The sequence below is a fragment of the Chenopodium quinoa genome, unplaced genomic scaffold, assembly GCF_001683475.1.
Source record: "Chenopodium quinoa cultivar QQ74 unplaced genomic scaffold, ASM168347v1, whole genome shotgun sequence".
Lineage (NCBI taxonomy): Eukaryota > Viridiplantae > Streptophyta > Magnoliopsida > Caryophyllales > Amaranthaceae > Chenopodium > Chenopodium quinoa.
In genome coordinates, this window is record NW_018742720.1 from 2929404 (window position 1) to 2954341 (window position 24938).

The 24938-nt window shown below is 35.6% G+C and overlaps 3 protein-coding genes across 4 annotated transcripts; 2 read left to right on the forward strand and 1 right to left on the reverse strand.

Annotated features, from left to right (window-relative positions):
* Positions 1-1508: 1508 nt before the first annotated feature.
* On the forward strand, positions 1509-6242 carry LOC110723201. The gene is made up of 7 exons (XM_021902542.1): positions 1509-2086; positions 2191-2284; positions 2809-3963; positions 4180-4242; positions 4341-4561; positions 4690-4808; positions 5763-6242. Exons 1-7 carry the CDS (start codon positions 2018-2020, stop codon positions 5869-5871), a joined length of 1830 nt encoding a protein of 609 aa, XP_021758234.1. The 5' UTR covers positions 1509-2017; the 3' UTR covers positions 5872-6242.
* A 1143-nt stretch (positions 6243-7385) lies between these two features.
* Positions 7386-15862, forward strand: LOC110723202 (U-box domain-containing protein 62-like). 2 transcript variants are annotated; one of them, XM_021902543.1, is made up of 8 exons: positions 7391-8376; positions 9035-9344; positions 10015-10096; positions 12933-12990; positions 13190-13278; positions 13508-13603; positions 13689-13759; positions 15507-15862. In XM_021902543.1, exons 1-8 carry the CDS (start codon positions 7866-7868, stop codon positions 15628-15630), a joined length of 1341 nt encoding a protein of 446 aa, XP_021758235.1. In that variant the 5' UTR covers positions 7391-7865; the 3' UTR covers positions 15631-15862. The 2 variants fall into 2 exon arrangements, 1 of the variants encoding a protein (XP_021758235.1); XR_002511680.1 differs by lacking the exon at positions 15507-15862 and having other exon boundaries at positions 7386-8376; positions 13485-13603; positions 13689-13761.
* A 4070-nt stretch (positions 15863-19932) lies between these two features.
* On the reverse strand, positions 19933-24492 carry LOC110723203 (probable LRR receptor-like serine/threonine-protein kinase IRK). Its single transcript, XM_021902544.1, has 2 exons — positions 22321-24492; positions 19933-21904 (listed from the first exon to the last, which is right to left on the reverse strand). Exons 1-2 carry the CDS (start codon positions 23790-23792, stop codon positions 20455-20457), a joined length of 2922 nt encoding a protein of 973 aa, XP_021758236.1. The 5' UTR covers positions 23793-24492; the 3' UTR covers positions 19933-20454.
* Between the last annotated feature and the right edge of the window lie 446 nt (positions 24493-24938).

Here is a 24938-nt window from a genome sequence, read left to right on the forward strand (position 1 = left end):
TATGATTGTTTTATTAATAAAAAAAAGGGGTCACTATAATTAAAAAAAAGGTCACTCTTTTGAAATAAAAGTTATTTTGGTAATGTATAGGCCTAAGTGGTTAGTTTTTTTAATGAAATATTTTACATACTGATCAATATGAATAATAAAGACCATTATGATAAAATTAGGGTAATAGCATCGTATTTCAAGTACACAATATTAATAAACGTTGTAGTAGTTTTAATAAAGGTTACCCCGTTAAAAATCAGGTTACTATGTTAAAAATAAGGTTACTGTGTTAAAAATAAGGGTCACTATGTTCAATATAATGTCAGCTGCGTGTTAAAAATAAGCCTTTTTGTTGAAATGTTGATATCACACTATCAGATACAATGAAGCACGGAAACTCTTAATTTTAGCCACGTATCGTTTCCGAAACCTCTTACGTTTCGAAACCCGTTTCGAAACGGCTCATGGAGTTTCCTTGTTTTGTGAAGCGTCTCTCATAATTTAACAATTCGAAAACCTGTGGGAAACTTAATTAAGGATATAAATAAGCGTTTCCCCTTTAATAGAAAGCAATTAAACCCTTATATTCACAAATTACGAGCAGTTAAGCAGCATAGTTATTTGAGTTGTTTCTATAATTGTCGTTTCCATGCTTTGAAGATCCATGTTTGCTGCCATCACCGCTAGCTAGAACAAAGTCGATCTAACTACCACTGAACGATTTCACTAATTTGCTGTTTTTCTTGTATTTAATTTGGAAAAAAAGGAGTTCTTGCAATTTACAGAACGAAGTATTTGTTTGTTTTTATTTTTTTGCAAGTTTATTTGGTATTTTATTCTGATTAAATGTATTTATTTATGTATTTTTAATGTGTCCCCGTTTCCCATAATTTTAAAATTTTCGTTTCCCCGATTCCCCGTTTCACCGTCTCCGTTTCCGTTTTCCGTTTCCGTGCAACCTAGATCAGATATTATTTGTCAAATTTGATATTAGGATCTCAGAATCTGATATAAAATAAAATAATCTAGTATAAAAAATAAATTAAAATTTGATTTGAAAAAGTCAATCTAATATAAGACTATTAAAATTTTAATTTTAGAAAGTCAAAATTTATTACTGATATTAGAATGCTAAAATTTGATACAGTTTTTATATATTTTTTTTATCTTTTAAAAAACCCTAAGTATGATACTATAAATCTATAAAAGGATAATCTGATAAAAGTATAATCTGATACTCCGTATTAGACCCATAACAAATCCAATATCACACAATCGTAGAGTGCCTTCTCAAATTTAATAAAAGACAACTCCAATTCAACTAAAACTAATGTCAAAAAAATACTTTCAAATGAAATAAATAAGCCCCAACCAATCCCAAACTCTTTCAAGGAGCTTAATTAAGTCATTAGATTGACTAATTAATTAATTGATTATAATGTTGCCCCTTGAGGGAGAAATAATGAGTAATGACCAATTACCCTCCAATTGATTTGAATTTGAAATAAATTTTGCACATTATTTTGTCCAACCCTCTTTCATTTCTGCGGGAATTAGCCCTTTTAGGAGAGAGAAAATACACATGACTTCCTCACAATTGGAGGCGGCAGTAGTGACTACTCTAATCTCACCGCGCTTCACTTGAATTCAAAATCTATTTCTAATTTCAATTCAATTTTCTACTCTTTTTAAACTTAAATCCCCAATTTTTGATTTTCTTCAATTAAAAATATAAAATCCCTAAAGATTCTCTTGTTTATACTTCAAAACCCTCAAGAACAAACAAACCCTAATACCCGCGCTTCCCCAATCTCAATTTTCATCTCAACCCCACTTCATTTCTGGGTTTTTCTCGAAATTACCAACTACCCATCAAAGTTTGATGAGTTTTCTACCAACCCTTTTCAGCAATTTTAGATTTGTGTGATTTTTGATCTGGGATTGTTTCTTGATTTTTGGTTGATTTTCTTCGAATTGGGGATTTGGGTTTTGTTCAAAGAGGTCAATTTTGTAGTGTAAGTTAGTAATGGGAGATGAAATGTGTTCCCATGGTGCTTCTGAGGCATCTGGGAAGACCCCACAATCTGATTCCAAGGTTAGGATTTTGACTTTATTTTTGATAAAGGAGTTGTTTTTTTTGTTGGTTCGATTTATGTTTTTGAAGATTTTGACTTGTTATTGTGGATTTTGTGTGTGAAGATGGTGGTGGGCGTGAAGCGGCGAGGCGAAGAGTTGGAGGATGATTCTCATGTTAGTCGGAAACAGATTAAAACGAGGGATCTTCAATCGGAAGGTATAATGATCGGTTCGCCTTTGAAAGTCTCAAAATTTTGGTGTTATTTTGCTATGTATAGATGTTGTTGGCTAGCTTTACTTGATCTGAATTGCTTTTAGGTTGGCAGTCTTGCTTTGATCGTTATTACTTAGTGGAATTCTTATCTACATTATCATATCAAGGATTTTAAACCTCTTTTAATTGTTTGCAAAGTAGGTGTTGTATAAATGAGGATTAGTAAGTTTGTTAAAATTTCGCGCTCTAAATTTGTCAAAAATGTTGCGGTTTAACATATTGGTATATGCAATTCATGGTGTAGGTAAATTTTAAATTAACTAAGAATTTCCTGTTATATGACAATTATAATGTACTATGTACATTGTGTAAGATCAAGTATGATACTCCGAGCAATTATTGTGCTTTCCTTTAGATGTATTAACAATGAAAATCCTCATTTCGCCCTTTTCAGAACTGCATTTCTAAAAATAGTGCATCTACTTTTTTAACCACTTGAGTCAAATTAATGAGATCTTTTACAACAGGAATTGATACTCATGAACCCGAAACCTCCAAAATTGATGAAATTGAAGAACACATGGACATTGTAGAGACCCAGAGTTCGCAAGTTCTTGACAAGAATGCCATTGAAAATGCAGATGCAATACAATTAGGAGGATCGACAAAATCGACGCATTTAGTTGACCATAATGATTCTATGCCACTGGATCTCAATACGGAAATGTGCACTGATGAAAATTCCGGTTATAATGATGTTGTTGTGTCTTTAGAAGGTCCCAAAAAGCATTCCTCATGTGCAAAAGGTAAAGCAATCCTTGAGCATAATCGTATGCCTTTGGGTGGTGGCAATCGCTTGGATCTTAACGCTGAAGACGTTGCTAGCTCAGTTAATCATGAACCTTTCAACACCCATAAATCTCAAAATAATCAGCAAACAAGGGACACTTCTGATAGTGGGAAAGCTACAGGTCACTTGGAGGATAAAGATGCCCTAAGAAAGTGGAAAGAGATGAAGAAAAATGGTTTTATGTCATCTTCTTATGGCTATGGAGGCATACCAGCAGCGCCTAAGCAGCGTGGAAGAAAGAGCAAAAATGAGGTGCTCAAGCAGAAGATGGAACAAGCAAAGAAAGAACAAGTTGATAGGTTTACGAAGATTGCTGCTCCTAGTGGATTGCTAAATGGATTGAACCCTGGGATTATTAACCATGTGAGGAATAGTAAACAGGTGCATTCCATAATTCAGTCACTTGTCAAATCTGAGAAACGAGCAAATCGTAGACAAGCAAATGAGGTGAGAGCTGAGAGTAGAGAGCTATCTGAAATAAACACAGAACAAGATAATGTAAAGTTTTCTGGGGTACATGGATCTGGTCTCTCTTATGGAGTTTCATCTCTCAGTTCTATGCCAGAAAGCAGTTCACTTCAGGAGAACCATTTTTCGCAACATAGTTCTGCCTTATATAGTTCAGAAGATAGGAGTGGATACAGGGATCCAGCCACAGAGGAGAGGTTGACTTATCCAAACATGTCTTTATTTTCAAACCCCAAGAATTATAGTGAGGATGATATACTTGCTCTAAAGTTGGCATCTTCAACCAAAGCCTCAGAAAGTACTAGCTGTCTTTCAAATGAGGAATCAGCAAATGGTAGCAGTGTTGACACTCTTTCTGTTAAAGGTGAGCTAGTAACCCTTGTTTGCCTTTATTTTTGCTTGAAGTGCTCATTATTGCAGCAATTATTGAATGCATTTAAGATGAAGCGCATAACTAAACAATGTATCATCTTAGTTTTTATTCCTGTTTTGATACTTTTGAAGTCAAAGGTTTTTGGCTATGTTATAATGGTATCATCTGGTTGACCATTTAACACTTTTTTAATTTTCTTTGTCTCAGCTGCTACAGTAGCTTCCCAATGGCTGCAGCTTCTACATCAGGACATAAAAGGGCGTCTTGCGGGTGAGTTTGCATTCATTGACCGCTTTACATGTGAGCTTTCATTGTAAAAGTTATGTGGGTCACTTAAGTGGGATGGTGTAATTATGGTTCTGTTGCAGCTTTGCGACGTAGTAAGAAGAGAGTACGTGCTGTTATTACAACTGAGTTGCCTTTCCTCTTGTCAAAAGAATTCCCTCCCAACCAGGGAAATGATCCTTGTGTTATGAAGGATTCTGCTTCTGGTAACCCAAGTAAGGCCACAGCTGAATTACATCAGTCGCACTGGAGTAAGTTGTTCAACCAGATGGATAGTTCTCTTTCCGAAGAAGAGAAACAGCTGGTAAGTTAAGAGGAAGATGGTGATTTAGTATTACAATTTGAGCACTTTTTATATACTTCTTAAAAGTCATTAGCTTATATATTATTTAGATGAAAGCACTAAAATTACTCATCTTTCACCTGTGGTAGGAATGCTGGCTGAATCAAGTAAATGAAATGATGCTTCACTGTGATCAAGGCCTGCAACATGTACATTGGAATGCTATATTTGAGATGCAGCATATGGGAATTGTAGATAACAATTTAAGGTAGAGCTTTAGTCCTTGTCACTATTGCTTTAATGAGAGTATACGTTCATTTCATTCAGCTATTCGTCTGATTACTGCTTACATTAGGATTAAACTGATTTAACATGTGAAGATGTGATTGCTTATTTTTACTTGATCACTTCCTATGCTACTGATGCGTGCTTTGGTTCTTATATGTATTCGATCTGCAAAAATTGTTTGCTCTGTTCTGCTAGAAAATTCTACTTTGGTTGCTATTGATGGCTCTATTGACTCTGGCTACATAATTTATCAGTGTTGCATTCTAAACTTTGATTATATAATGCTTAAATGGGAAGCGTTGAATTGTAGGCATGAAAATAAGGGCTTGTCATATTTAAGAAAGTGTTTTATTGACCTTAGGAGAATTGTAGGCATAAATATAAAAGAAAGAGGATTTGTCATTAAAATAAGTCTTATTTGGGGTGTAAATGATGTGCTAATGCTTGCATCGCATGGCTCAAGGAAGTAAACTCTATTGCCTCTTGTTTCCTTCTTTTTTCTTTCTTTCTTTTTTTTTTTTTTTTTTTTTTTTTTTTTTGTTTTTTTTTTTGAAGCTGCCTCTTGTTTTCTTAGTTCTATTTTTGTTAAAACCTTTTGTTTCACAACAATATTTGTCTAAGTTAATTTTTGACAGAGGTTAAAGAAGTAGAGATGAGCTAATAGAAGTGTTTTGATGAAACAGTGAGTGAACTTATATCAGGACAACCAATTTAAACCTTACCACATTAACAAAATGAGGGCTAATATTGTGAGCTAGTTTTTTTTTTTTTTAAATGGTTTGTTTTTTTGTATTTTTTTTGGTTTTGGCAAAAGCTTGTTAGCAGCTGGCGTGTCTTTAGCTTTCCAAAATTGTTTACTTATGCTCATCAACCATTATTTGAATGGTCAGCTTTAAAATTTATTAAGGTATGCCTTTTCTTCTTTTGACTACAGATCAAAGATTAATGATCCAGAGAAAGATCTGTCTGTGAGAGCTGCTGCAGCTTCTATATACTCGACGTGCAATTTTCTATCTTCAAGGGAAAACGTCAGTTGCTGCTGATCATTCCTCACAACTTCTCTAAATCCCTTGTTTTCAATTATAGTACTCTTTTATCCCCCCCCCTTCTCTCATAGTTCGAGGAGATCCTCTGATCTCTATGTGCATTTTTACCAATCCACCTTGTTCCCTGGCGGAATAATGATCTGTCTGAGCTTGTTTCATGTAGAATTAGCTGTTGACTTTACCCATGTATCCATTCAATTTTCTTAGATGTTAGGTGTAGAAACTGATAGTTTGGATATTCATGTCATAGTGGTTAGGAGAATTTTTTCTTTACCCTTTTACTGCTACTCGATGCTACTCGTAGAAAGTAGTCAAGCCATTGAGCTTTATTGTATTTAGATGAATGAATAATTCTGTTTCAGATCTGATTTGTCTGCTTGCCTGTTGCTGAATCAATTGGTCTGAACAAGGCAACTAGAATAAAGACTGCATGACTAGAGAGAAATGACCAAAAAAAGAGCCCTAATTTATACCTGGAAGCCTGGATCTCTGATGTTTAAATTTTTGAGCTTGCTATGTTGATAAAATATTACACCCTACAGTACCTCATCAGAATACTGGTGGGATCTATTCTAAATTAAGTAGCAGCGGGGTGTACTAGCATTCAGGTCGGTATGAACCTGCTGGGGGCCTGGTCTATGGTAAATTCGTAAGGCCTTTGATAGGCTGAGAGTTGTGACTTGGCCGCTTATTGTGAAGGCCCGTCAGGACACTACCAGCCTTATAAATCAAAGCAAACTATGTAAGTCAGACCTTGTAGAGGATCTGAGTTTGACCTGCCTCCTGTTCAAATTCAATTTTTTCTGACTTGGTTTCAGACTTTTTATTATCAGATCTGGACAAAATTGTCTACTAAAAAGGCTTGTTTCACTTGGAAGAGTTATCGGAAAATTCTACATCGAAATTTAGGGTAACTAATGTAAGAAGAATGGAAGATCACTCAAACTAGCTTAGGATTTGGCTGATCAAGCATGGTAGGATTTGGCTGATCAAGCATGGTAAGAAAATGACCAAATCTGACATGACACATGAGGCACCCTTATGAGCCGTGATTTGTGTATGAACATTAGTTTTAAATTTTTGCACCACCTTATTATATCTAACCAATTTACCAAGATTATATGAGTAAAAATATTGTCCTTAACTTGGCACGTGAGCCTGATCAACCATGAGCTTCATTACAACATAGCTTTTCTTTTCTTTTCTTTAAAATTGTTCCCTCGAGTATGAGACACATTAATTAGGGCCTGTTCTTACTGACAGAACTCAGCTGAACTGAACTTATTAGAGCTGAACTAAACTGAACCGAATATTTTATAAGAGAAGAAAATTAGGAGCTGAACTTAACTTAACTTATAGAGCTAACTGAATTGAACTGAACTGAAAATAATCGTTTGTGAATAGACCCTTAATATGTCAAATGAGCCTACGCTACCCAATTCAAATTCGTTGAAGTCTAAGGCCCTGTTCTTTTGAACTTCTAGGCGAAGCAAGCAGGAGAAAATAGCATAAAAGCAAAGCAGAGCAGGCCCAAGGCTATCTCCGATTTCCTTACAGATGGTCCAAACGGAGGAGCATGGCAGTCTCTATAGTCTCTTGCATTTAAAAATCCATGAAAAAAAAGCATGATGTAAAATTCATGATTATGAATTTATGCATACTTTTTTCTTCTTTTGCCCCAAACCTCTCTCGATCTTTATCATCAACACAATCTCTCTATTTCCCCACTTTTAAGTCACACTCAAAGATCAAAATTAGAAATTAGCATTAAAAATTCAATCTTTCTGTATCCTACACCAAGTTCATTTTTCTCTTTCTTCAAAAAAATTACCAAATAAGGTTGAATTTTTGTGGGGTTGTGTTCTAATTTCTGCTATAAAATCGAATTTGTTGCTAAAACCCAAAATCTATACATACCCACAATTCATTTCTCCTCAATTTTCTCCCTTTTTGCAAAACAATCAAACATTGAGGTTGGTCACAGACCAAAAATGGCGGCGTCAGAAAACACGGGTCTGGTTCCAACTCAAAGAATGGAAGACAACTTGAATTCTCAGCTCCTTTATCAGAGCAATAGCAATCCTTTAAGGTTCGGGCGGGGGCCCGTTAACCCGGGTTCGAAACTCGGGTATATGGATAACAAGCTCTTTAATATGGATCACCGTGAGAGGGGGTACTTCTCGCCGGAGCTCCGGCGAGGTGGTGATGGTGTAGGTGTTTATGAGGAAGGAGCCGCTTCTCCGAGGCGAGGCGGGTCTCGGGATTGGAATGGTGGTGGACCCGCCTCGACACCAAGTAGCGGCGAGGATGATGAGGAGGAGGATGAGGATGATGATGAGGAGGAGGAGGAGGAGGAGGATGAGGAAGGTGATGGTGAAGTGTTGGGATTGGTGGGAATTAGTGGTGGTAGAAAGAATAGTCATAGTAGTGGTTGTGGGGGGAGTAGTAGTGGAATTGGGGATAAAATTGGGGTTGGAAATTCTAAGGATCATGTTTCATTTGGTAAGTTATGTGTTAATTAATTTATTTTTTCTAAGTTTATTTACTTAAGTTGTAGATTAAGGAGTTTGATTAAGTAGACTATGGTATGTGATCTTAAGTCTGAATTTATTGCACAATTAGAAATTCATGAGTAGGGGTGATCTATGTTAGCCAATTCGAGTTATGAGAATGCAATTAGCATTGTGGATTTGTTAAATTAGTCCAAAACCGAATCACTCGTCCGTTACAACTTACAGTTCGTGGGGGTGATTAGCCATATAGGTTACTTGTGGTGGTGATTGTTGTAGTGTTATTGTGCTATTGGGGAATGGGGATAGAAATGAGGTTGAAATTTAGTGTCTGTCTTCAATTTGTAAGGTTATTATTTGCTACATTGGATTCGTTTTTACAGAAGGTTGGCTAAATGATTGAAATTGATAATGGTTGGAAGTTGCAAGTTTAATTGATTTAGAGATGTTATGTGATAATTCTTTTCACCTCATAGAGAATTTGATGCAATTTCAAGCCTGGACTTATTGTTTAGAATCTTATGCACAATGTCGAGGAATTTGGATGTCCTGAATAGGGAGGGAGTAATGATAAGAAAATGTTATGGACCAGTGCTATGGTTTGTTTGGGTGTGAAAGCTTTTGGTTAATTTGTTAATTTGTGATGGTAGGTTCATCAACTAGGCAAATAATGATCAAGGATGGGGGTATCTTGCAACCAGGGGGTAATGCGAATAGAGTCAGTACGAGTGAGAATGACCAGCAAGGAAGAGTAGGGAACTATCAAAAAATGGTTACAGTTGCAGAACATGATGGTGGTGATGTGTATTATATGCAGTTGTTGCAAGGAACAGAAGGCTGCAGCCAAGGTCAGAAGGATATAGCTGGGGACAATGGTTGTGGGTTCAATGGAAGGAAGGACATCGCTACTACTAGTGATCCAGGAGAGTCACTGAGAGCAATTTTCTCTGATCCAATAACGTGAGTGCTTGTGGAAATTATACTTCTCTTGTTTGAGCAGAGGCCAGAAAGTTTATTATTTTTATGTTTTCCCTACTTTTCCTTAAAGGTATGCAGACGGAGTCAATCATAGAAATAGCCAATAATGTTCAATTAAATGGGATCTGAGTTTACCTAGTAATGTGCAATTTTCATAGGCTGATTTCTGATGCTTGTTGATTGCATGTCATTGCATTGTTAGTTACAACTAATCATAAGTTCAAATAAGGGGAAATAAGTCTAGGTCAAGGCTATTAAGTTAATTATATAAATACACATAAACTATGGATATCTTGCATTGGAAAAAACACGTAGCATTTTGTTTAATAATAATATGTAATTACTACAAAAGTAATGCTATCTATCCACACCAAATTGCAAGCCATGAGCTTCGTAGTTTGAAGATCTTGTTAGGCTTTTGCTTCCTATTCTGTCTCTTTTACTCTTCTTCCCTCTCCTAAATTTTTACATTATTCTTCATCTTCTTTCCTTTGAAGCCTAAGACTATGGGTTTCGCTATTCTTTTATGTTTTGTATTATTATATTTTATCTTAGGGTTTCCAAGTTAGTGTTTTCTGAAGTTCTACTCGCTAGTTCTCCATGACCCGATTGTTTATCTGAGTGTTCATGGTGCAAAGTTTTGGCTACACAGGGGAGCTCTAATGGATGATGCAATGATATTACCTTGTGGACACTCCTTTGGAGGCGGTGGAATTCAGCAGGTTATCAAAATGGTGAGTAATCTGAAATTCCTATGTAAAATGTTATATAGCTGATGATCACCTCCAACCCCCCACCCCCCTCTCTCTCCCCCAGCGCACCCCTTGAATCTGGATGCATTCTTTATGGCGTTATTGTAAGACCAATTTGATATGTCTGCAATGTTGATTTATCTTCTTTATTGGCAACTTGGCATATATAATATTGATTGATATAGTAATTTGATCACTGATCTGGCAGCATAACCCAAGTTTCTGGCTTGGATTATTTGGTTCCATGTGCTATATGGGCTATGCGCCTATACCTATTACTTACCTTCTTATATGTTATTGATGAGCCATGATCAATTGACTTCTGTCATATGTGTAAATGCAATGCTTAAGTTGTTTCCTGGTGAATGGCTGTGAATATTTTAAAACTCAGTGTATGAATCTCATGTAGGTTGAGTAGGCACAGGCTTTTGTCAGAGCCTGTTAATCTATTACTAAGCTAGCAAGCCAGCAAACCCACCCTTTAAAGCCCTTTGCTGATTAGGTGAGTGGTGACTTCAGCTATATGAATTCTTTGGTTGGAATATACGTAGTAGGAATTAATGATCCTTAGAAAGCTTCCACAAATTTTTTAAAGTCCATTTAATCTTGAATTCATGAGTGAATTAAAGTTATTGATTGAGTATCCATTTCAGGATGGATATAGGTGATTCAAGACATTTTTTGAGGAGTTATGTAAGGCTTGTGAGCAAATTGTCAATTGATCAAGAAATCAACCCAGTGATACCGACCTTGACTATAAACCCTTTACCTTATATCTTCAATTATAAGAAACTAGATCGCACCCATGCTAAAGCACGGAATATATTAATTGTATATGTCAATGTTATCATGGAAGTTATTGAATTTTTTTAGTGGAAGTTATAGAATAGGAAGTTATAATGGAAATTGTTTTTTTTTTTTTTTCTTTAAGTTAACAGAAAATGAGGATTTAGAGGTTGGAGTGCTGTGGTTAATAGTTGGAAAAGTGTCTCTTAAATTATATAATAGATTTCGTAACAAGTTCTGGATCCATACCCCCCTTCCCGTGCTATGCTCTTATATCCTCAAAGGTTCTAAAGGATGACATATTATAGTAACTTAATCTTCCCACCCAATGAAAAGTGCGTTCTTTATTCCCCTATCCATATATTTCATGACCGGACTGTCCACAAGCTCCCAAAAAGCCTTAGAGCTTGGACTACCAATTTGTGGAACCTTAATGCAATTAAATGGTCACTGTTGAATCTCAAATCCAACCGAGGTGACACTAGTTTCCAACTGATCTGGTTAGTAGTAACCCCAGTAAGACTGCAAATACACATAATTATTTTCATTCTAGATGAATGTTGAAAACTGCAGAATATCCAATACACCTTTCATCACATTTTAATCTTGTTTGTCTCATGCCCTTGATGTTAGCTACATAAACCTGATCTTCAGATGTTATTGTTATCGACCATTTTGTACTTAGGAAGCTTTATTTTATATTTATCTCTCTAGACCATTACGTACTAGGCTATTTCTTACTCTTGTTGCAGTTCTCCTTAGTCAATTCTTACTTGCCTAATTATAGGTCTTGTGACTTTTATATACTTCCCACACTTCGTGGTCAGAAAGAATCAAGGCTTGTTAAAGACAGTTGGTTTGCAAGCTCATGATCCGGGTAACTAGTACAAAATGGCTCTTTGAATTCAAATAGAGTAACTGAGAGAATGTTTGTTTTTTCAATCAATGACTTTGATTTTAAGTTCAAAGTATTTTTGTTCATTTGTTTAAAAGAAAATAAAGTGATTTCACAAAAGTCTATTCAAGGAGAAATATATTTTGAACATACTTATCCAACCACTATATAACTTGGATCAAATGGTCCGTCATCGTCATCCCACTAGACTTTCATACTCTATCCATTACCCACATACTGTTTATCCTTGTTAAACCTCCCAAATCTCATTTGGCAAAAGATTGTTTACAATTCTCTAACCTCCCCCCCCCCCCCTTGGGGTCCCCCCTTTCACTCATCCTCCCTCCCTAAAAAACATTCTACTATATATCTATATTCACTATTAATGAACAAAACTCCATCATAATTTCTCTTATTTGAACCTCTGCCCAGGAGAACTGAGAAGTTTCCTGGATGGAGGTAGTATAATTATCCTGAACAATATACAGTATATCAATACTATTAATTAGCAAGGTTTTTATTTTATTCATTAATTAGAAAATTTATCGTTGCAAAATCAGCTGACTCTATCTTTTGATATATTCTGTAAACCTTCGATAATATTTCCCAGACATTTCACTCCAGGTAGCTCACAAAAGCTAGAAGAGTCCTTCTGTAAGTAATCCATTATTGGCGAATCTTGATCAGTGACAGCAATTCTTTGCTATTATAATATACTTCGTCTCTCTGAGACTCTGAGTGTGTCTCCTGTGTATGGTGGTGTGTGAGAGTGTTTTTTTTTTTTTTTTGTGTGTGTGTGTGTGTGTGTGTGTGTGTCTGATTAGCACGTGCACACACACGTGTTAATAATATGGATTTCAGTTTTGAATGTATGTACCCAGTAATGCCTTTTGTCATTCATCAGTCATTTTACATCTCTCCTTGACTCCTTGCTAATGTAGTGTGTGACTATCATTTGTTCTTTGGTTAACGTTAATGTAAAGTAGAATAGAACACTGAATTACTGAATCACAGGAGCCTGCTAACAAATCCTTGATACTTAGTTACTAATGTATTGGAGAGTTCAGTATTTCCTCAAGCTTTGATTTTATGTCTTTTGAAAAACTATGATAAAATTATGATAAAATTTATTTGCAGAAAGCTTGCTATACGTGCTCGAATCCTGTAACTGAAGAGTTAGTGGCAAAAAATCTCTGTAAGTGATTAAATACAGAGGTACTTTAGCTTCGATTTATAATATGCTCATGAAATTGAGGTCAATGTAACTCCCTTCATGTTGTGAATCTGCTGTAGCCACCTTGGAGAAATGAATATCTGTGCGAATTTCAATCTTTAGTTTAGTTGTGAGTTATATTTTATTCTTATAATTCATATAATTTTCTGGTTGTTTTCAGCTCTTCGAACTGCTGTTCAAGCTTTTCGACGTGAAGAAGATTTACAAATGTACAAAGCTTCCAAAAGGAGAAGAGAGAGGCTTGAACAGGTCTCTTATGTTTCCTAGTGAATTCAAATTAACTGTTATTTTTCCTTCTAATAAAAAAATTAAGTACTTTCAAGACATGGCTTTTTTTAGTGTGAGTTGTTGGGTGGAAGGGTGTGGGGCAAATGGACAATTCATCTGTGTTGGGAATAGTAGACAATCAGACTTGTTCAAACTAGAATTTATGTGGTAACTGAAATGAACTACAGTTGATTGCTTGTCTGTTATGCAGGACAAGGGTACTTATGGTGATTCATCTTTCTTAGATTCACCTAGAGGAAGAGGTGTACAGTTTCCGTTCGTTGTGACCGATAGAGTCATCATCAAGGTCAGTGAAATTTTCACGTTTTTGTTTGTTTTGGCCATTTTCTTTGAGGTTAAAAACTGATGATAGGAACTGTAACTTCTATCAGGGAAACAAGAGGACACCACAACGTTTTGTGGGCCGTGAGGCAATTGTTACGACACAATGCTTGAATGGATGGTCAGTTGACTTACTATGTTCTCTCCCCCCCCCCCTCCTCTCATTGGAAAACACACACGTTACTCATTTAATGGAAGGGTGTGCAAGTTACAAGTCAATATAAAATCACCAAAAAATATACGCAGAAAACACTTCATTAATCAAATAGGTGAAAAATCCACAATCTTGTATTATTAATCAATCCTATTAGTGATGGATCACAACTGAGACGATCTCCATAGATCGTGTTAGTATGTAAATTCATCCCAAGAACGCCCAACCATTAGCTTCTCAAAATCTCTCAAGACTGCATCATTAATCTCAAGAATTTACTCTACCTTTCTTTAGAAAATATTATCCTTCTAGGAACACTTTCTAACTTCTTAAGATTACATCACTAATGTATGCTTGCAAGGCTTTTAACATTGAAATTCTCACAAGGTGTAACTGCCTTATGAACACCCTCTACTCCTCTAGTAACTTAAGATTCATACTTACACCTAAACTTCGCTGTTTTTACATATATTGCACCACCCCTTGGCTTGTCATTTTGTGTGCACCACAACCTCACAAGTATGTCCACAAGTCACAAACGATAAGTACTACCTTTGTTTCCGAAAGTTATTAACATTTGCTGTCTGCACATCAACTAAGGCAATTGGAGAGCGTGTTGATGTGATGAGTGGGTGTTGGCCGCCTCTAGGGAATTAAGTGGATAAAGTAATAGAGAGTGTAATAGGAAGTGTTAAGAACTCTCAGAAACAACATAGTGAGTAAATAACCCATTACCTTCTCATATAGGACATGGAACTCTACTGCCACTAAATTATATTATAGGCCTCTTTATATCCTAAAATTACACATCTTTAAGAAAACTAAATATAACTTGTATGGTATACAGTACAGGCTTGCAGGCTCCTTGCACCACCGTGCCAATTGCCCAAGCTTCTCTGAACTTCTTTCTGACTAAGTGGAATACGTTTGCCACCCTCGAACTAATTCTTCTTTATTTTTCGTCATAGCCTTTCTGAAACCTCTGGTACCCACTCCATTTTGTCTAGAATCTATAATTACCCCATTGACACTGATGTATTATCCCTTCTTCCTACCATATCATTGGGCGGTAATTGTAGTAATGAAAATCAGTGAAGAGAATCAGCTACTTGGTGGTGGAGGTGCATTTTTATAGATTAAAAAAAAAAAAAAAAAAACTTATTAATGAAAAATCACTTCTTAATTACTTGCGAACTCATCACATTTCCTTAAAATATAAAACCTTAAACAAACAAGCTCTTGGGGTATCAAATGCCTTGACATGGTTGCTTACATGAACACAGACACTTCAATCTGATTCAAAAACATGTAAGAATGAGCAAAATGCTTATGTTTGACTCATTGACACACTTGTTTTCAGAAAGGTTACTGAGTCTGAGCAACATTGTATTCTGGAACTCTGCTAGAAAAAATTGGTTATAAAGGATAATTTATACGTAGTAGCTCTTTTAATAGTGACTTGAGTAAAGGTGTCGAGGTGGGCTGGGTCGAGCTGGTGGGTGGAGCACTATGACCATCCCACAAAGCTGGTTTATAAAGCTTGGAGTTCAATCCACCTCCCAATCACTGTGATCTCTGGTCTCAACTCTCTAGACTGCTTATTACAGAGCACATTGTTGCTTTTGTTGAATCAGTTTGCATCTAGTTTACTTTAATGGAATAATGTGCGTCCTTTGTCACGAACATTCCTGAGGATTCCTTATTCTCTTGTTAGGTATGTGGTGAAGACTCTGGACAATGCAGAGAGTGTAAAATTGCAATATCGATCATTGGAAAAGGTTCCAGACAACCCTTCCTCAAAGCCAATTGCAGAGAAGGCGACATCAAACTGGCTGTAGCCCCAAGATACTTCGGCGTTGCCTAATCTAACAATTTCAGGTCAGGATCTTTAGAGGGTGAAGACAACACTTACAAGCCTTGTATATAGAGAGGGAGTCATTTTCAATTTTCACCGGAGGAATATGTGCCTTTGTATAACTTCCTCTACTCCATTGTATGTAATTTGTTTATTAAATCTATTTTTCATTTTATTCCATTAGCTATAATCTTAAAGACAGAGAATTGAGCCACTGCCCAGATTCGCATTGACGAAAAAGCCCAATCCAATGGGAGAAGTAAAGGTTCACAAACATACACAAATTCTCAAGAGTGTATAAAACTCACCCTAAAAATATGGTATCTATGTCCCCAAATTACAACAAAAATTTTATGTTGGCATATTTATCATGGTTATAAACTTGAATTTTCTCGTTCTAAGATGTGTACGAGACATCGAAAACAAACTTAAATACTAGTATGTATACTTACGAGTATTTCTTTTACATAATGAAATGGTGTACTCATTTCTAAACAAAACTCGGGTAAATAATGTAAACTACAGGTTGTAAACCACCGTCTCCAAATTCCATATTCATTAATTTCCAAAAATTATCCTGGTAAATAATGATAATACTGAGAAATTAATCCCTATAACACTAATATGTTGCTGGCCACACTTATATGGGCTATTTTGTTAGTGTTATATGGGTTACTTAGACAATGTTATAGGGGTTACTCGTTCAGTGTTAAGGAGTTACTCGATTAGCGACTCATTGTTATAGAGGTTACTTTTCTTTTTTTTTTTACAAGCGGCGATACAGTGTAGTCAGCCTCTTTGGAGCTGATATAATTATTTACTTCTGCTTTTACTTTTCCAAAACATTTTATTTTTTTCCGAATACATCTCAAAATAAATGGAAATCTGACAAAACATAAATAATTGGGTTTTATCATTATTGACATCCCTGCTCCACAAAGGCAAACAACGTACATGCGCTCCATAAAATCGAAGTTAAAGTGAGAATCATTTTCGTCTCTCAATAAAGTGGAATTACAAAGTTATGGCTAAGTTTATATTCTACTATCATTGTGTGTAATGTTTTCTACATTTTGATGTTTACACTTCCTTTTCTTTTCCCCTCAAAAAACTTTGTGTTAGTCCCTACCATTACACCTTTAGTCTTTCCCCAAATAATGCATCACAAATTTGTTGTCCTACAATAATTATAGAGTACGAACGACTTCCTTTGTTCTTCTAATATTGTCAAATTAGTTTCAGCTAGACTTTTCAATTTCTAAACCTACCCCTTGTGATCATCTATTGCGATTTATGTAAGAATGAACATAGTCATGTGATATTTTTGTAAGTTTCATCACGATATACTTACAAAATTTTACTTTTTATGCTTTAAACTTATGTAAATAATCAAAGATAGATACCAATGGTTTAACTCGTGTTTTGGAGAGTTCTATCATCCACGTTGCAATAAATATATAATGGAGAAAGCATAACTCTATAATAAGAAGTTGAAAGTGAAAACAATTAATAAATAATATCAGTAACTGACATGTAATTTTATCTTGAAAATATTACACAAACTGTCACAAATTTGACCCACTTACAACCATTAACATGAAATTGTATTTATAACTTATTAGGTTGACATTAATGTTGTTAAACACACTCAATGACATAAACATTACTCCCTCCGTCCCTTAATACAATGCTTCTTTTGAGTATTTGTTCCTCACATAATAAAGAGAAAGAGACATTGTATTAAGGGACGGAGGGAGTACTAAACACATGCAATGGCATGAATTATATCATAAAACCATTCTAGTAATGTTGTTATATTTATACTTTTATATTAAGTTTATGTCGATGAGTGATATTAATGTCCAAGTTCATATCAATTTAATTCAAGTTCGTGTCAATGGTGGCAATTACGTTCATGTCAGTTGTCAATAAGTCTAACTTTGCTTTTTGTGTTTTGTTTACTAATATAAGTATCATATTAGAAAATAATCTAAAATGTTTATAGTTAGCTCTAAAGCCCTAAAGGATTGCAAATTTTGAAAAATTGTGGATAAGAAAGTGGAAAGGATGGGCTTTCTTCTCTTTTAGTGCAAATGTCCGATGTTTTTTGGATACAAATTTTTAAGTATACGACCACTTGTTTTTGTCTTTAGTTTTTTAAGGTAATAATGGAACACTTTATTTTGTTTCTTTATCTTATTTTAAGAGCAAGTTTCATGTGATCTCATATTACACAACTTATTGTATGATACTATTGTGAGATAACTTATTATGAGATTGCTTTATGCTTTTACATATTCCATTGCCCTTTTTTTTTGTGTGTAATGTCCTCACTTAGTAACTTCTAAAATTGACAAAATTCACTTCCTCTCATCCATCTAGCTATAGATAAAGAATGAAAATTAAGGGGATAAATGAATAGGATAAAGTTTCACCATATATGGATGCTCATTATTCTCTTCATACTTTAAAAATTATTGTATAAAGTCAGAGATTCCCCCTTAGCTTTATACTATTCTAAAGATTGTGTTAGTTTTTCAGCCAAGCAAACTTTGCTGCTTTCTTAAGTGAATGATTGTCAAATTTTAGTATTCACCATTCTTTGTAGGGTTCGATTATTTTGGGGTTTGTTCTCTTCAGCTTAATTTCAGTTCAGTTCAGTTCAGCTCTAATCAGTTCACTTCACTTCATTTTCTAATTTCCTTCTCTCATAAAACATAAACAATTCATTTCAATTCAGTTTCAATCAGTTCAACTCAGCTTAGTTCAGTAAATCATAACTGGCCTTTAGTTTAGGTCATAGTTTGGTGATTAGTCATATTATTCAAATATCAAGTATGTTAAATGATACCAAGTTATTTACAAAGCAAGCCATATTAATTTCATACAGTATGTAGTATATTATGAATAAATTTTATCAAAGTTAACCTTATTAGGTTTCTTTATTGAGCCCAACCCTAATGTATAATTGTTTAATATAAACAAGTCTTAGATGCATTTTGGTAGTTGGGACAACCAACTCAATCCTAGTAATTCTAAGCACATGGAGTCATGGGAAATCTAAGTTAGTTTAACCAAAGAAACCAACGAAAATGAACATAATATTATAAAATAGGACCATCTTTGACTATTGAACTATAAATCAAACCAACTTAGAAGAATTTTCTTCTAAAGAAGAAATTGGGAAGTTCAAGATTTTTTTATTTTTTTATTTTATTATTATTTTTTTTTTTTTTTGGGATTTTGAGGAAGAATTCCTTGATTATATGAATTACAAAGTTAGAGGAGCAATAGAAGGGGATTTCATGTGAGTCAATTCTTCTACCCAGTGATAATAGTACAAATTTTGAATTGCTAAGATTCCAACAACATTGATCTTACCAACATTTGCACCATTCTATAAATCACTTGCAAACCAATTCCACAACTTTTATAAAGGGAAGAGTTTACATCTATAGATAGGTGTTAACCTCATAAGGGGATCTTTTTTTTAAAAAAAAAATGTGCAACATGTATGCCGATGCAGACTTTGAGTAATGATATCATATAACTTATAAAAAGTTGATATGTGAATACTATGCTTTGAGACAAATTTTACAAATAATAGCATCAAAGTCAAATTGAAGCACGTAAAAATGGAGGGATTATTATTTATATATACATGATAAAATTATACGTTTATCATTATATATCAATTTCTATTATTGGAACCTAAATAGATAAATAAAAAGCAACTAGCTTTTGTTAATTTGTTATTAACTAACATCAAAATTAAACAATTTTATCTTGGTCATACCACCCTGTAATGAACATGCTAAATACAACACAAATTATGAAATTGTTGGTGAAAAATACTTTACAACTTTTACCAATTAAAAAAGTGCCAAAAGTCCAAAAAAAACCACCTCAAAAAGTGAAGAAACCAACAGAAAGACAAGGACATTACGGTCTTTTACTCTTTTACATTAAAGATTTCAATAAAAGGCGGGAATTCTTTTTACTTTATTTAACTTTATAATAAAATTAACAGAAATTCACATGGGAAAATATTGTTGTTTTGTGATTTGTATAGTTGTGGTTAAAGCTGATCCTTCATTTGACAATACCAAATCAATGTCAGTGCTTGCTAGCAAAATCCATCCAAAATTCCACCATTTTCTACTAATCAAGAATGTTTGAACAATACCTAATTAATATTCCAAACATTTTAGATATTATATTACCATGATCGGTAAGGTGAATATAAATATCAATTGACTCGTATCTGATTACTTGTATCAATATGTCCAATTCAAACTTAAGGTATACTCATATTCCGGGTTTAACCAAACCGACAACATAAATGAACAATATGACATGAGCAACTCCGAACAAAATCCGGTCTGACACTTCTAAGATTCGACTTTACCTCTGACTACCACAAATGGAAACAATAGGAAGACGGTGATATTTCGAATTTTGTGAACTGATCAAAATACAACCAAGAATATGAACTTCTTACATTTTCATTTCACAAACATAAATAGAAGGTGGAACTACCTAAAGATATCCAAAATGGGTTGCCAAATTTGAACCCGGTGAAGAGGAATCCGGCAAGAACTACTCCTAGTCGCTACTTACAAACAGTGGGAAACTACAAAGGCAGAAGCTAAGGACCCAAAAAAATGAACTAACAATGAGAGAATTAATTAGTTTTCGACAGCTTCCAGCTTGTTTACATGCAAATACACAGACCGGATTCCTCTTCGCCGGATAATTCAACTGTAAGTTCGACATGTTAGTATTTAGGCATGTCGAATAATAGTACTTACCCTGAGTCTTCTTGGCCTTCCGAAGGACACCTGATTAATTCCAAGATATTAACCACCTCTGTCATATCAGGTCTGTTAGACGGCACCTGTGATGTGCAAATCAACCCTAACTTCATAACTGGAATGGCTTCCTCGGCTGGGAATCTACCTTGCAACCGCTCATCAATACATTCTTCCACCTTCCCTTCTTCGAGTGCTCCTCTTACCATGTCACACAAAACGATCACGTCATCCTCCATGTACTCAACAGGTCTTTTTCCAGTCACCACTTCAAGTACCAAAACTCCAAAACCATAAACATCACACTTCTCTGTAATTTTTACAGTTCGGCATGCAAATTCAGGCGCCATGTACCCAAGAGCACTCTGAATCTTGCTGCTTAAAATGTACCGATCCAGCATGGGCAACAATCTCGCTAATCCAAAATCACCTACTTTAGGCTCACCTGAGCTATCTATGAGTATGTTGCTAGATTTAAGATTGTAGTGGATGACATTCAGTTGGTGCAAGTGAGATAAACCTTTAGCCATCCCAACAATTACATTGAACCGGTCATTCCATGAAAGAAAGTTCCCACCTCCTCCTTCATGGAGATGCTTATGTAAACTTCCACCGGAGATAAAATCATAGATAAGAAGTTGAAGTGATTGAGTCCAATAATAGCCTTCAAGAGTGACAAGATTAGGGTGCCTGATTTTCCCCAACTTCTTCACCTCTCGCTCAAAATCTTCTTGGGACTTGACAAGACTTGAAACAGTGAGCTTCTTTATAGCAACGGGGCGACCATTTTGGAGAACAGTTCGGTAGACAGCCCCAAACCCACCACGGCCAAGTTCGCAATCCTTGTTGAGTAGAGCGTGGGTACCAGTGCTGAAATCAGGCTCTCCTGAAAATATGACCAGCTTACCAGAATTTGCATCTGTAGAGGGGGAACTGCTGAAACCATCACCATTAGATAATGCAAGGGCAGCAGCAGAGCGAGATGCTGAGGCTCTAACACTTAGGTTAAGAACTGTGATGGCAATCACACCGATTACAATTACTGCAGCAGCTCCGATAGCAATGAGGGAGGAGATACTCAGGAGGTTTTTCTTGTGACCAAATGTAGCAGATAGAGAAGAGCCAGAGAAGGCATCACCGGTGGAGTTGGGGTTAAGAACAATGGGTTTGGGAAGGACAGAGGAGCAAGATTTTTTTGTCGCAGAGCCACAAAGCGATGGGTTGGCTGAGACAGCGGAGGGGTTTATGGTGTTAAAGAAACCACCAGGTAGTTCACCTTGTAGATTATTGTGGGAAACATTGAAGGAAACGAGATGTTGAAGATTAGCTAGTTGTTTTGGCATACTTCCACTTAAATCATTGGAAGAAAGGTCCACAGTTTGTAGGTCAGCAAGTTTTGATAGAGCAAGAGGTATAGGTCCCTCTAGACTATTATGAGATAAGATCCTGGCATAAGAAGAATTAAAAATGAGAAATTTCGGAGTAATTCAGAAAAGGACATCAAAAAATACCAAACATGGCCTTATCAATGCATGAGCAATTAACAACCACAATGGACCTCATCTAGCACAACACAGTAATTTCAATAGACAAATTATTAAAGCTTGGCTTTGTATTCTTATCAGCCAAAGAAAGTTAAACATTGTACTGAAATATTTGGGGGAAAAAAATGATTTTGACAAACTAGACTGTTGATTTCTCGAAGCAGACAGCATGAAACTTAAAGGGAAGCTGCTAAAAAATATAGAACAGTATATAATACAGATTATAAGTATATACAACGGCAACAATGAGCAACTAGCAGCATGAGTTACATATACGATAGAAATGTGGAAGTCAGTACATGAAGAGAGAGCACTTACAATACTGAGAGTGAAGAACAATGCTCAATTGAAGTAGGTATTATCCCCTTAATAAAATTCTTTTCCAGTATCAATTCTTGCAGAGCAGTAGCTTTTCCAATTTCGGTAGGAATGCTCCCATTCAGCTTGTTTTCGCTCAAATCAAGAACATTCAATGCTTTTAGTTCCCCAACATTTCTGGGAATAGGACCCGTCAAAGAGTTCTTAGACAGATTCAAGAATGCCAAGCTGCTGAAATTAACAAGTGCTGATGGAATTGCCCCAGTTAACACATTATTGGACAAATCCAATACCTCGAGGCTTTGATGCGAGGCTTCTTCCGCTGAAGCGAAAGAATCATCCATTGTTCCACCAAAATTATTTTCTGAGAGCAGTATTTCTTGCAAAGCAACCTTAAAAATCCACTTAGGTAGATCACCGGTCAACAAATTCTGCCTAAAATCTATGATTTGAAGGCTTAAACAACTAGCCATAGATTCAGGTAAGCTACCACTCAAAGAATTCATTGACATATTTAACACCTTCAAAGACCTAAGATTTCCCACAGAAGTTGGCAAAACACCAGAGAAGTTATTAGCTGAAAGATCCAGATTTTCAAGCCCTTTCAACCCTCCAACCCATTCAGGAACCTGACCCACAAATGAATTCTCTCCCAAATTAAGATACCCAATAAAACTCAAGTTCAGCAATGACTTTGGCAGGTTCCCAGAAAACAAATTCCCACTAAAATCAAGTGATTTCAACAATGAGCACCCTCCAATTTCACCCAGCAATCGCCCGGAAAGTCGGTTTCGACTCAGATTAATGGTTCTCAGGTTAGCCAAACCATCCATTCCCTTTGGAATTTCATGACTCAGCTGATTATAAGACAGATCAAGTGACCTTAACCCTTGCAAACCCCAAATCCCAGCAGGTAAAGCCCCAGAAAACTGATTAGCAGACAAATTAAGCACAGAAATTCCAACACATGAGCTCAAACTATCAGGGATCTGCCCTGAAAACTTGTTATTAGCTAAATTAACAGTTCTCAAAGGTCCACATTGTCTAAAGAAATCAAGAGGCAATACACCAGAAAATCCATTTTCACTCAAATCAAGTATTCTCAAGTTAGAAAGCCTCACCAATGCAGGGCTGAGACTCCCAGTGAGGTTGTTCTTCGACAGCGAAAGCTTCCGGAGTGCTTGGAGCTGCAGTAAGCCTCGACCGAGCTTACCCGAAAGCGAAAACCCGTCTAGATTGAGCTCAGAAACACGGTTGGATCTAGGGTTACATTTAATACCTCCCCAATAACATGGACTATCATCATCTTCATTCCATGAAGCTAATTTTCCATTTGGGTCTTTAATGTCTGCTTTGAATACAATTAATCCCAACACATCATCATTCAATGAAGGGCTTAAAGATGGTGCACCCTTACAAATTGGGAACCATCCCAAAATTATCAGGATTATTAAACAAACTAGCTTCCTCATTCTTCACAACCCCAGCTCAAAAACAAGATTTTCAGCTTAAAATTGAAAAAAACAAGACACCCATTTCATAATTTAATGAGCTTTAAAAACCCCAGAAAAATCATTAACAAATTCAAGAAAAAAACTCCCAAAATTTCCTCACTTTTTCTGCTGGTTTTGTGCTGAACTGAAAGTGTAACGGCTATAAAACAAACGGAAAAAGTGGAACCCAGTAAATAATCTATCAAACGGATAAATGCAGATTATTCAAAGGGTTAAACAAGCTAAAAATGAAGAAAAAAAACTCAGATTTTGAGTAAGAAACCCTACAAAAAAGGGTGGGAAATGGAGGTTAATTACTAAAAGAGCTTTTTTTCAGAAGTTGGGAAATTTCAGAGTTAGAACAGAGTAAGAAGTGAAGATGAAAGGGTAAGTTGAAGAAGGGTATTTTCGGGAAAAGTGGGGGAGAATGCGGCAGCGCCGGTGAAATGCGGTGGTTGAGACGGTGGTTGTAAAGGAGAGAGATTGAGAGGAGAGAGAGTGAGATGAGAGGAAGTTAAGGGAGTGAGAGAAAATTTAATAGGGGATTTAATAAACAGGGGAAAATTTGGAGGAGAGAGAAAGTGAAATGTGGGGTCCATTTGTTTGAATGTACTATTGATATGATTATACGTGGCTTTAGATCAACGGTGGGACTTTTTTCCTATGTGGCTTACACGTAGGATTTTATAATAAAAAAAAATAAACGGTGTAATTTCTATATGACTGGCCACAACGTGTGATCGGGTTACTTATTTACTCCTAGAAGTTAATCAGTCGGTCAAGAATTATTTATTTTGGGGTTGCTTAGCCGGTTAGTATGTTTTTGCTGGAATTATTTACTCAGAAGTTACTCAATCGGTTGAAGGTTACTTATTTTAGGGTTACTCAGTCGATTAGCGTGTTTTATGTGTGAGAATACTCCCTCACCGACCGAGAAACCTCATAATAAGTAATTATGGGCACATAGTGTGGTCAACCACATATAAAAATTTGTGTTTAGAAAAAAGGTTTATAATTTATTTTAATTTTAAAGAAAAATTTAAAGCTCATTATTTTTTTTTTTTTTTTTTTTTAATAATGTTGGGAAATTATTAAATTCCAATTATTCCACTACTAACTTTTAAC

Bases quoted from the DNA above. Each gene is read 5' to 3' on its own strand.
- LOC110723202 (XM_021902543.1), top strand. From the start codon at position 7,866: ATGGCGGCGTCAGAAAACACGGGTCTGGTTCCAACTCAAAGAATGGAA. The intron at 9,345-10,014 runs GTGAGTGCTTGT...TTGGCTACACAG, and splicing joins ATTTTCTCTGATCCAATAAC to GGGAGCTCTAATGGATGATG. The intron at 13,604-13,688 runs GTCAGTGAAATT...AACTTCTATCAG, and splicing joins CCGATAGAGTCATCATCAAG to GGAAACAAGAGGACACCACA.
- LOC110723203 (XM_021902544.1), bottom strand. From the start codon at position 23,792: ATGAGGAAGCTAGTTTGTTTAATAATCCTGATAATTTTGGGATGGTTC. The intron at 21,905-22,320 runs GTAAGTGCTCTC...TTCTTATGCCAG, and splicing joins TGTTCTTCACTCTCAGTATT to GATCTTATCTCATAATAGTC.
- LOC110723201 (XM_021902542.1), top strand. From the start codon at position 2,018: ATGGGAGATGAAATGTGTTCCCATGGTGCTTCTGAGGCATCTGGGAAG. The intron at 3,964-4,179 runs GTGAGCTAGTAA...TCTTTGTCTCAG, and splicing joins TGACACTCTTTCTGTTAAAG to CTGCTACAGTAGCTTCCCAA. The intron at 4,809-5,762 runs GTAGAGCTTTAG...TTTTGACTACAG, and splicing joins ATTGTAGATAACAATTTAAG to ATCAAAGATTAATGATCCAG.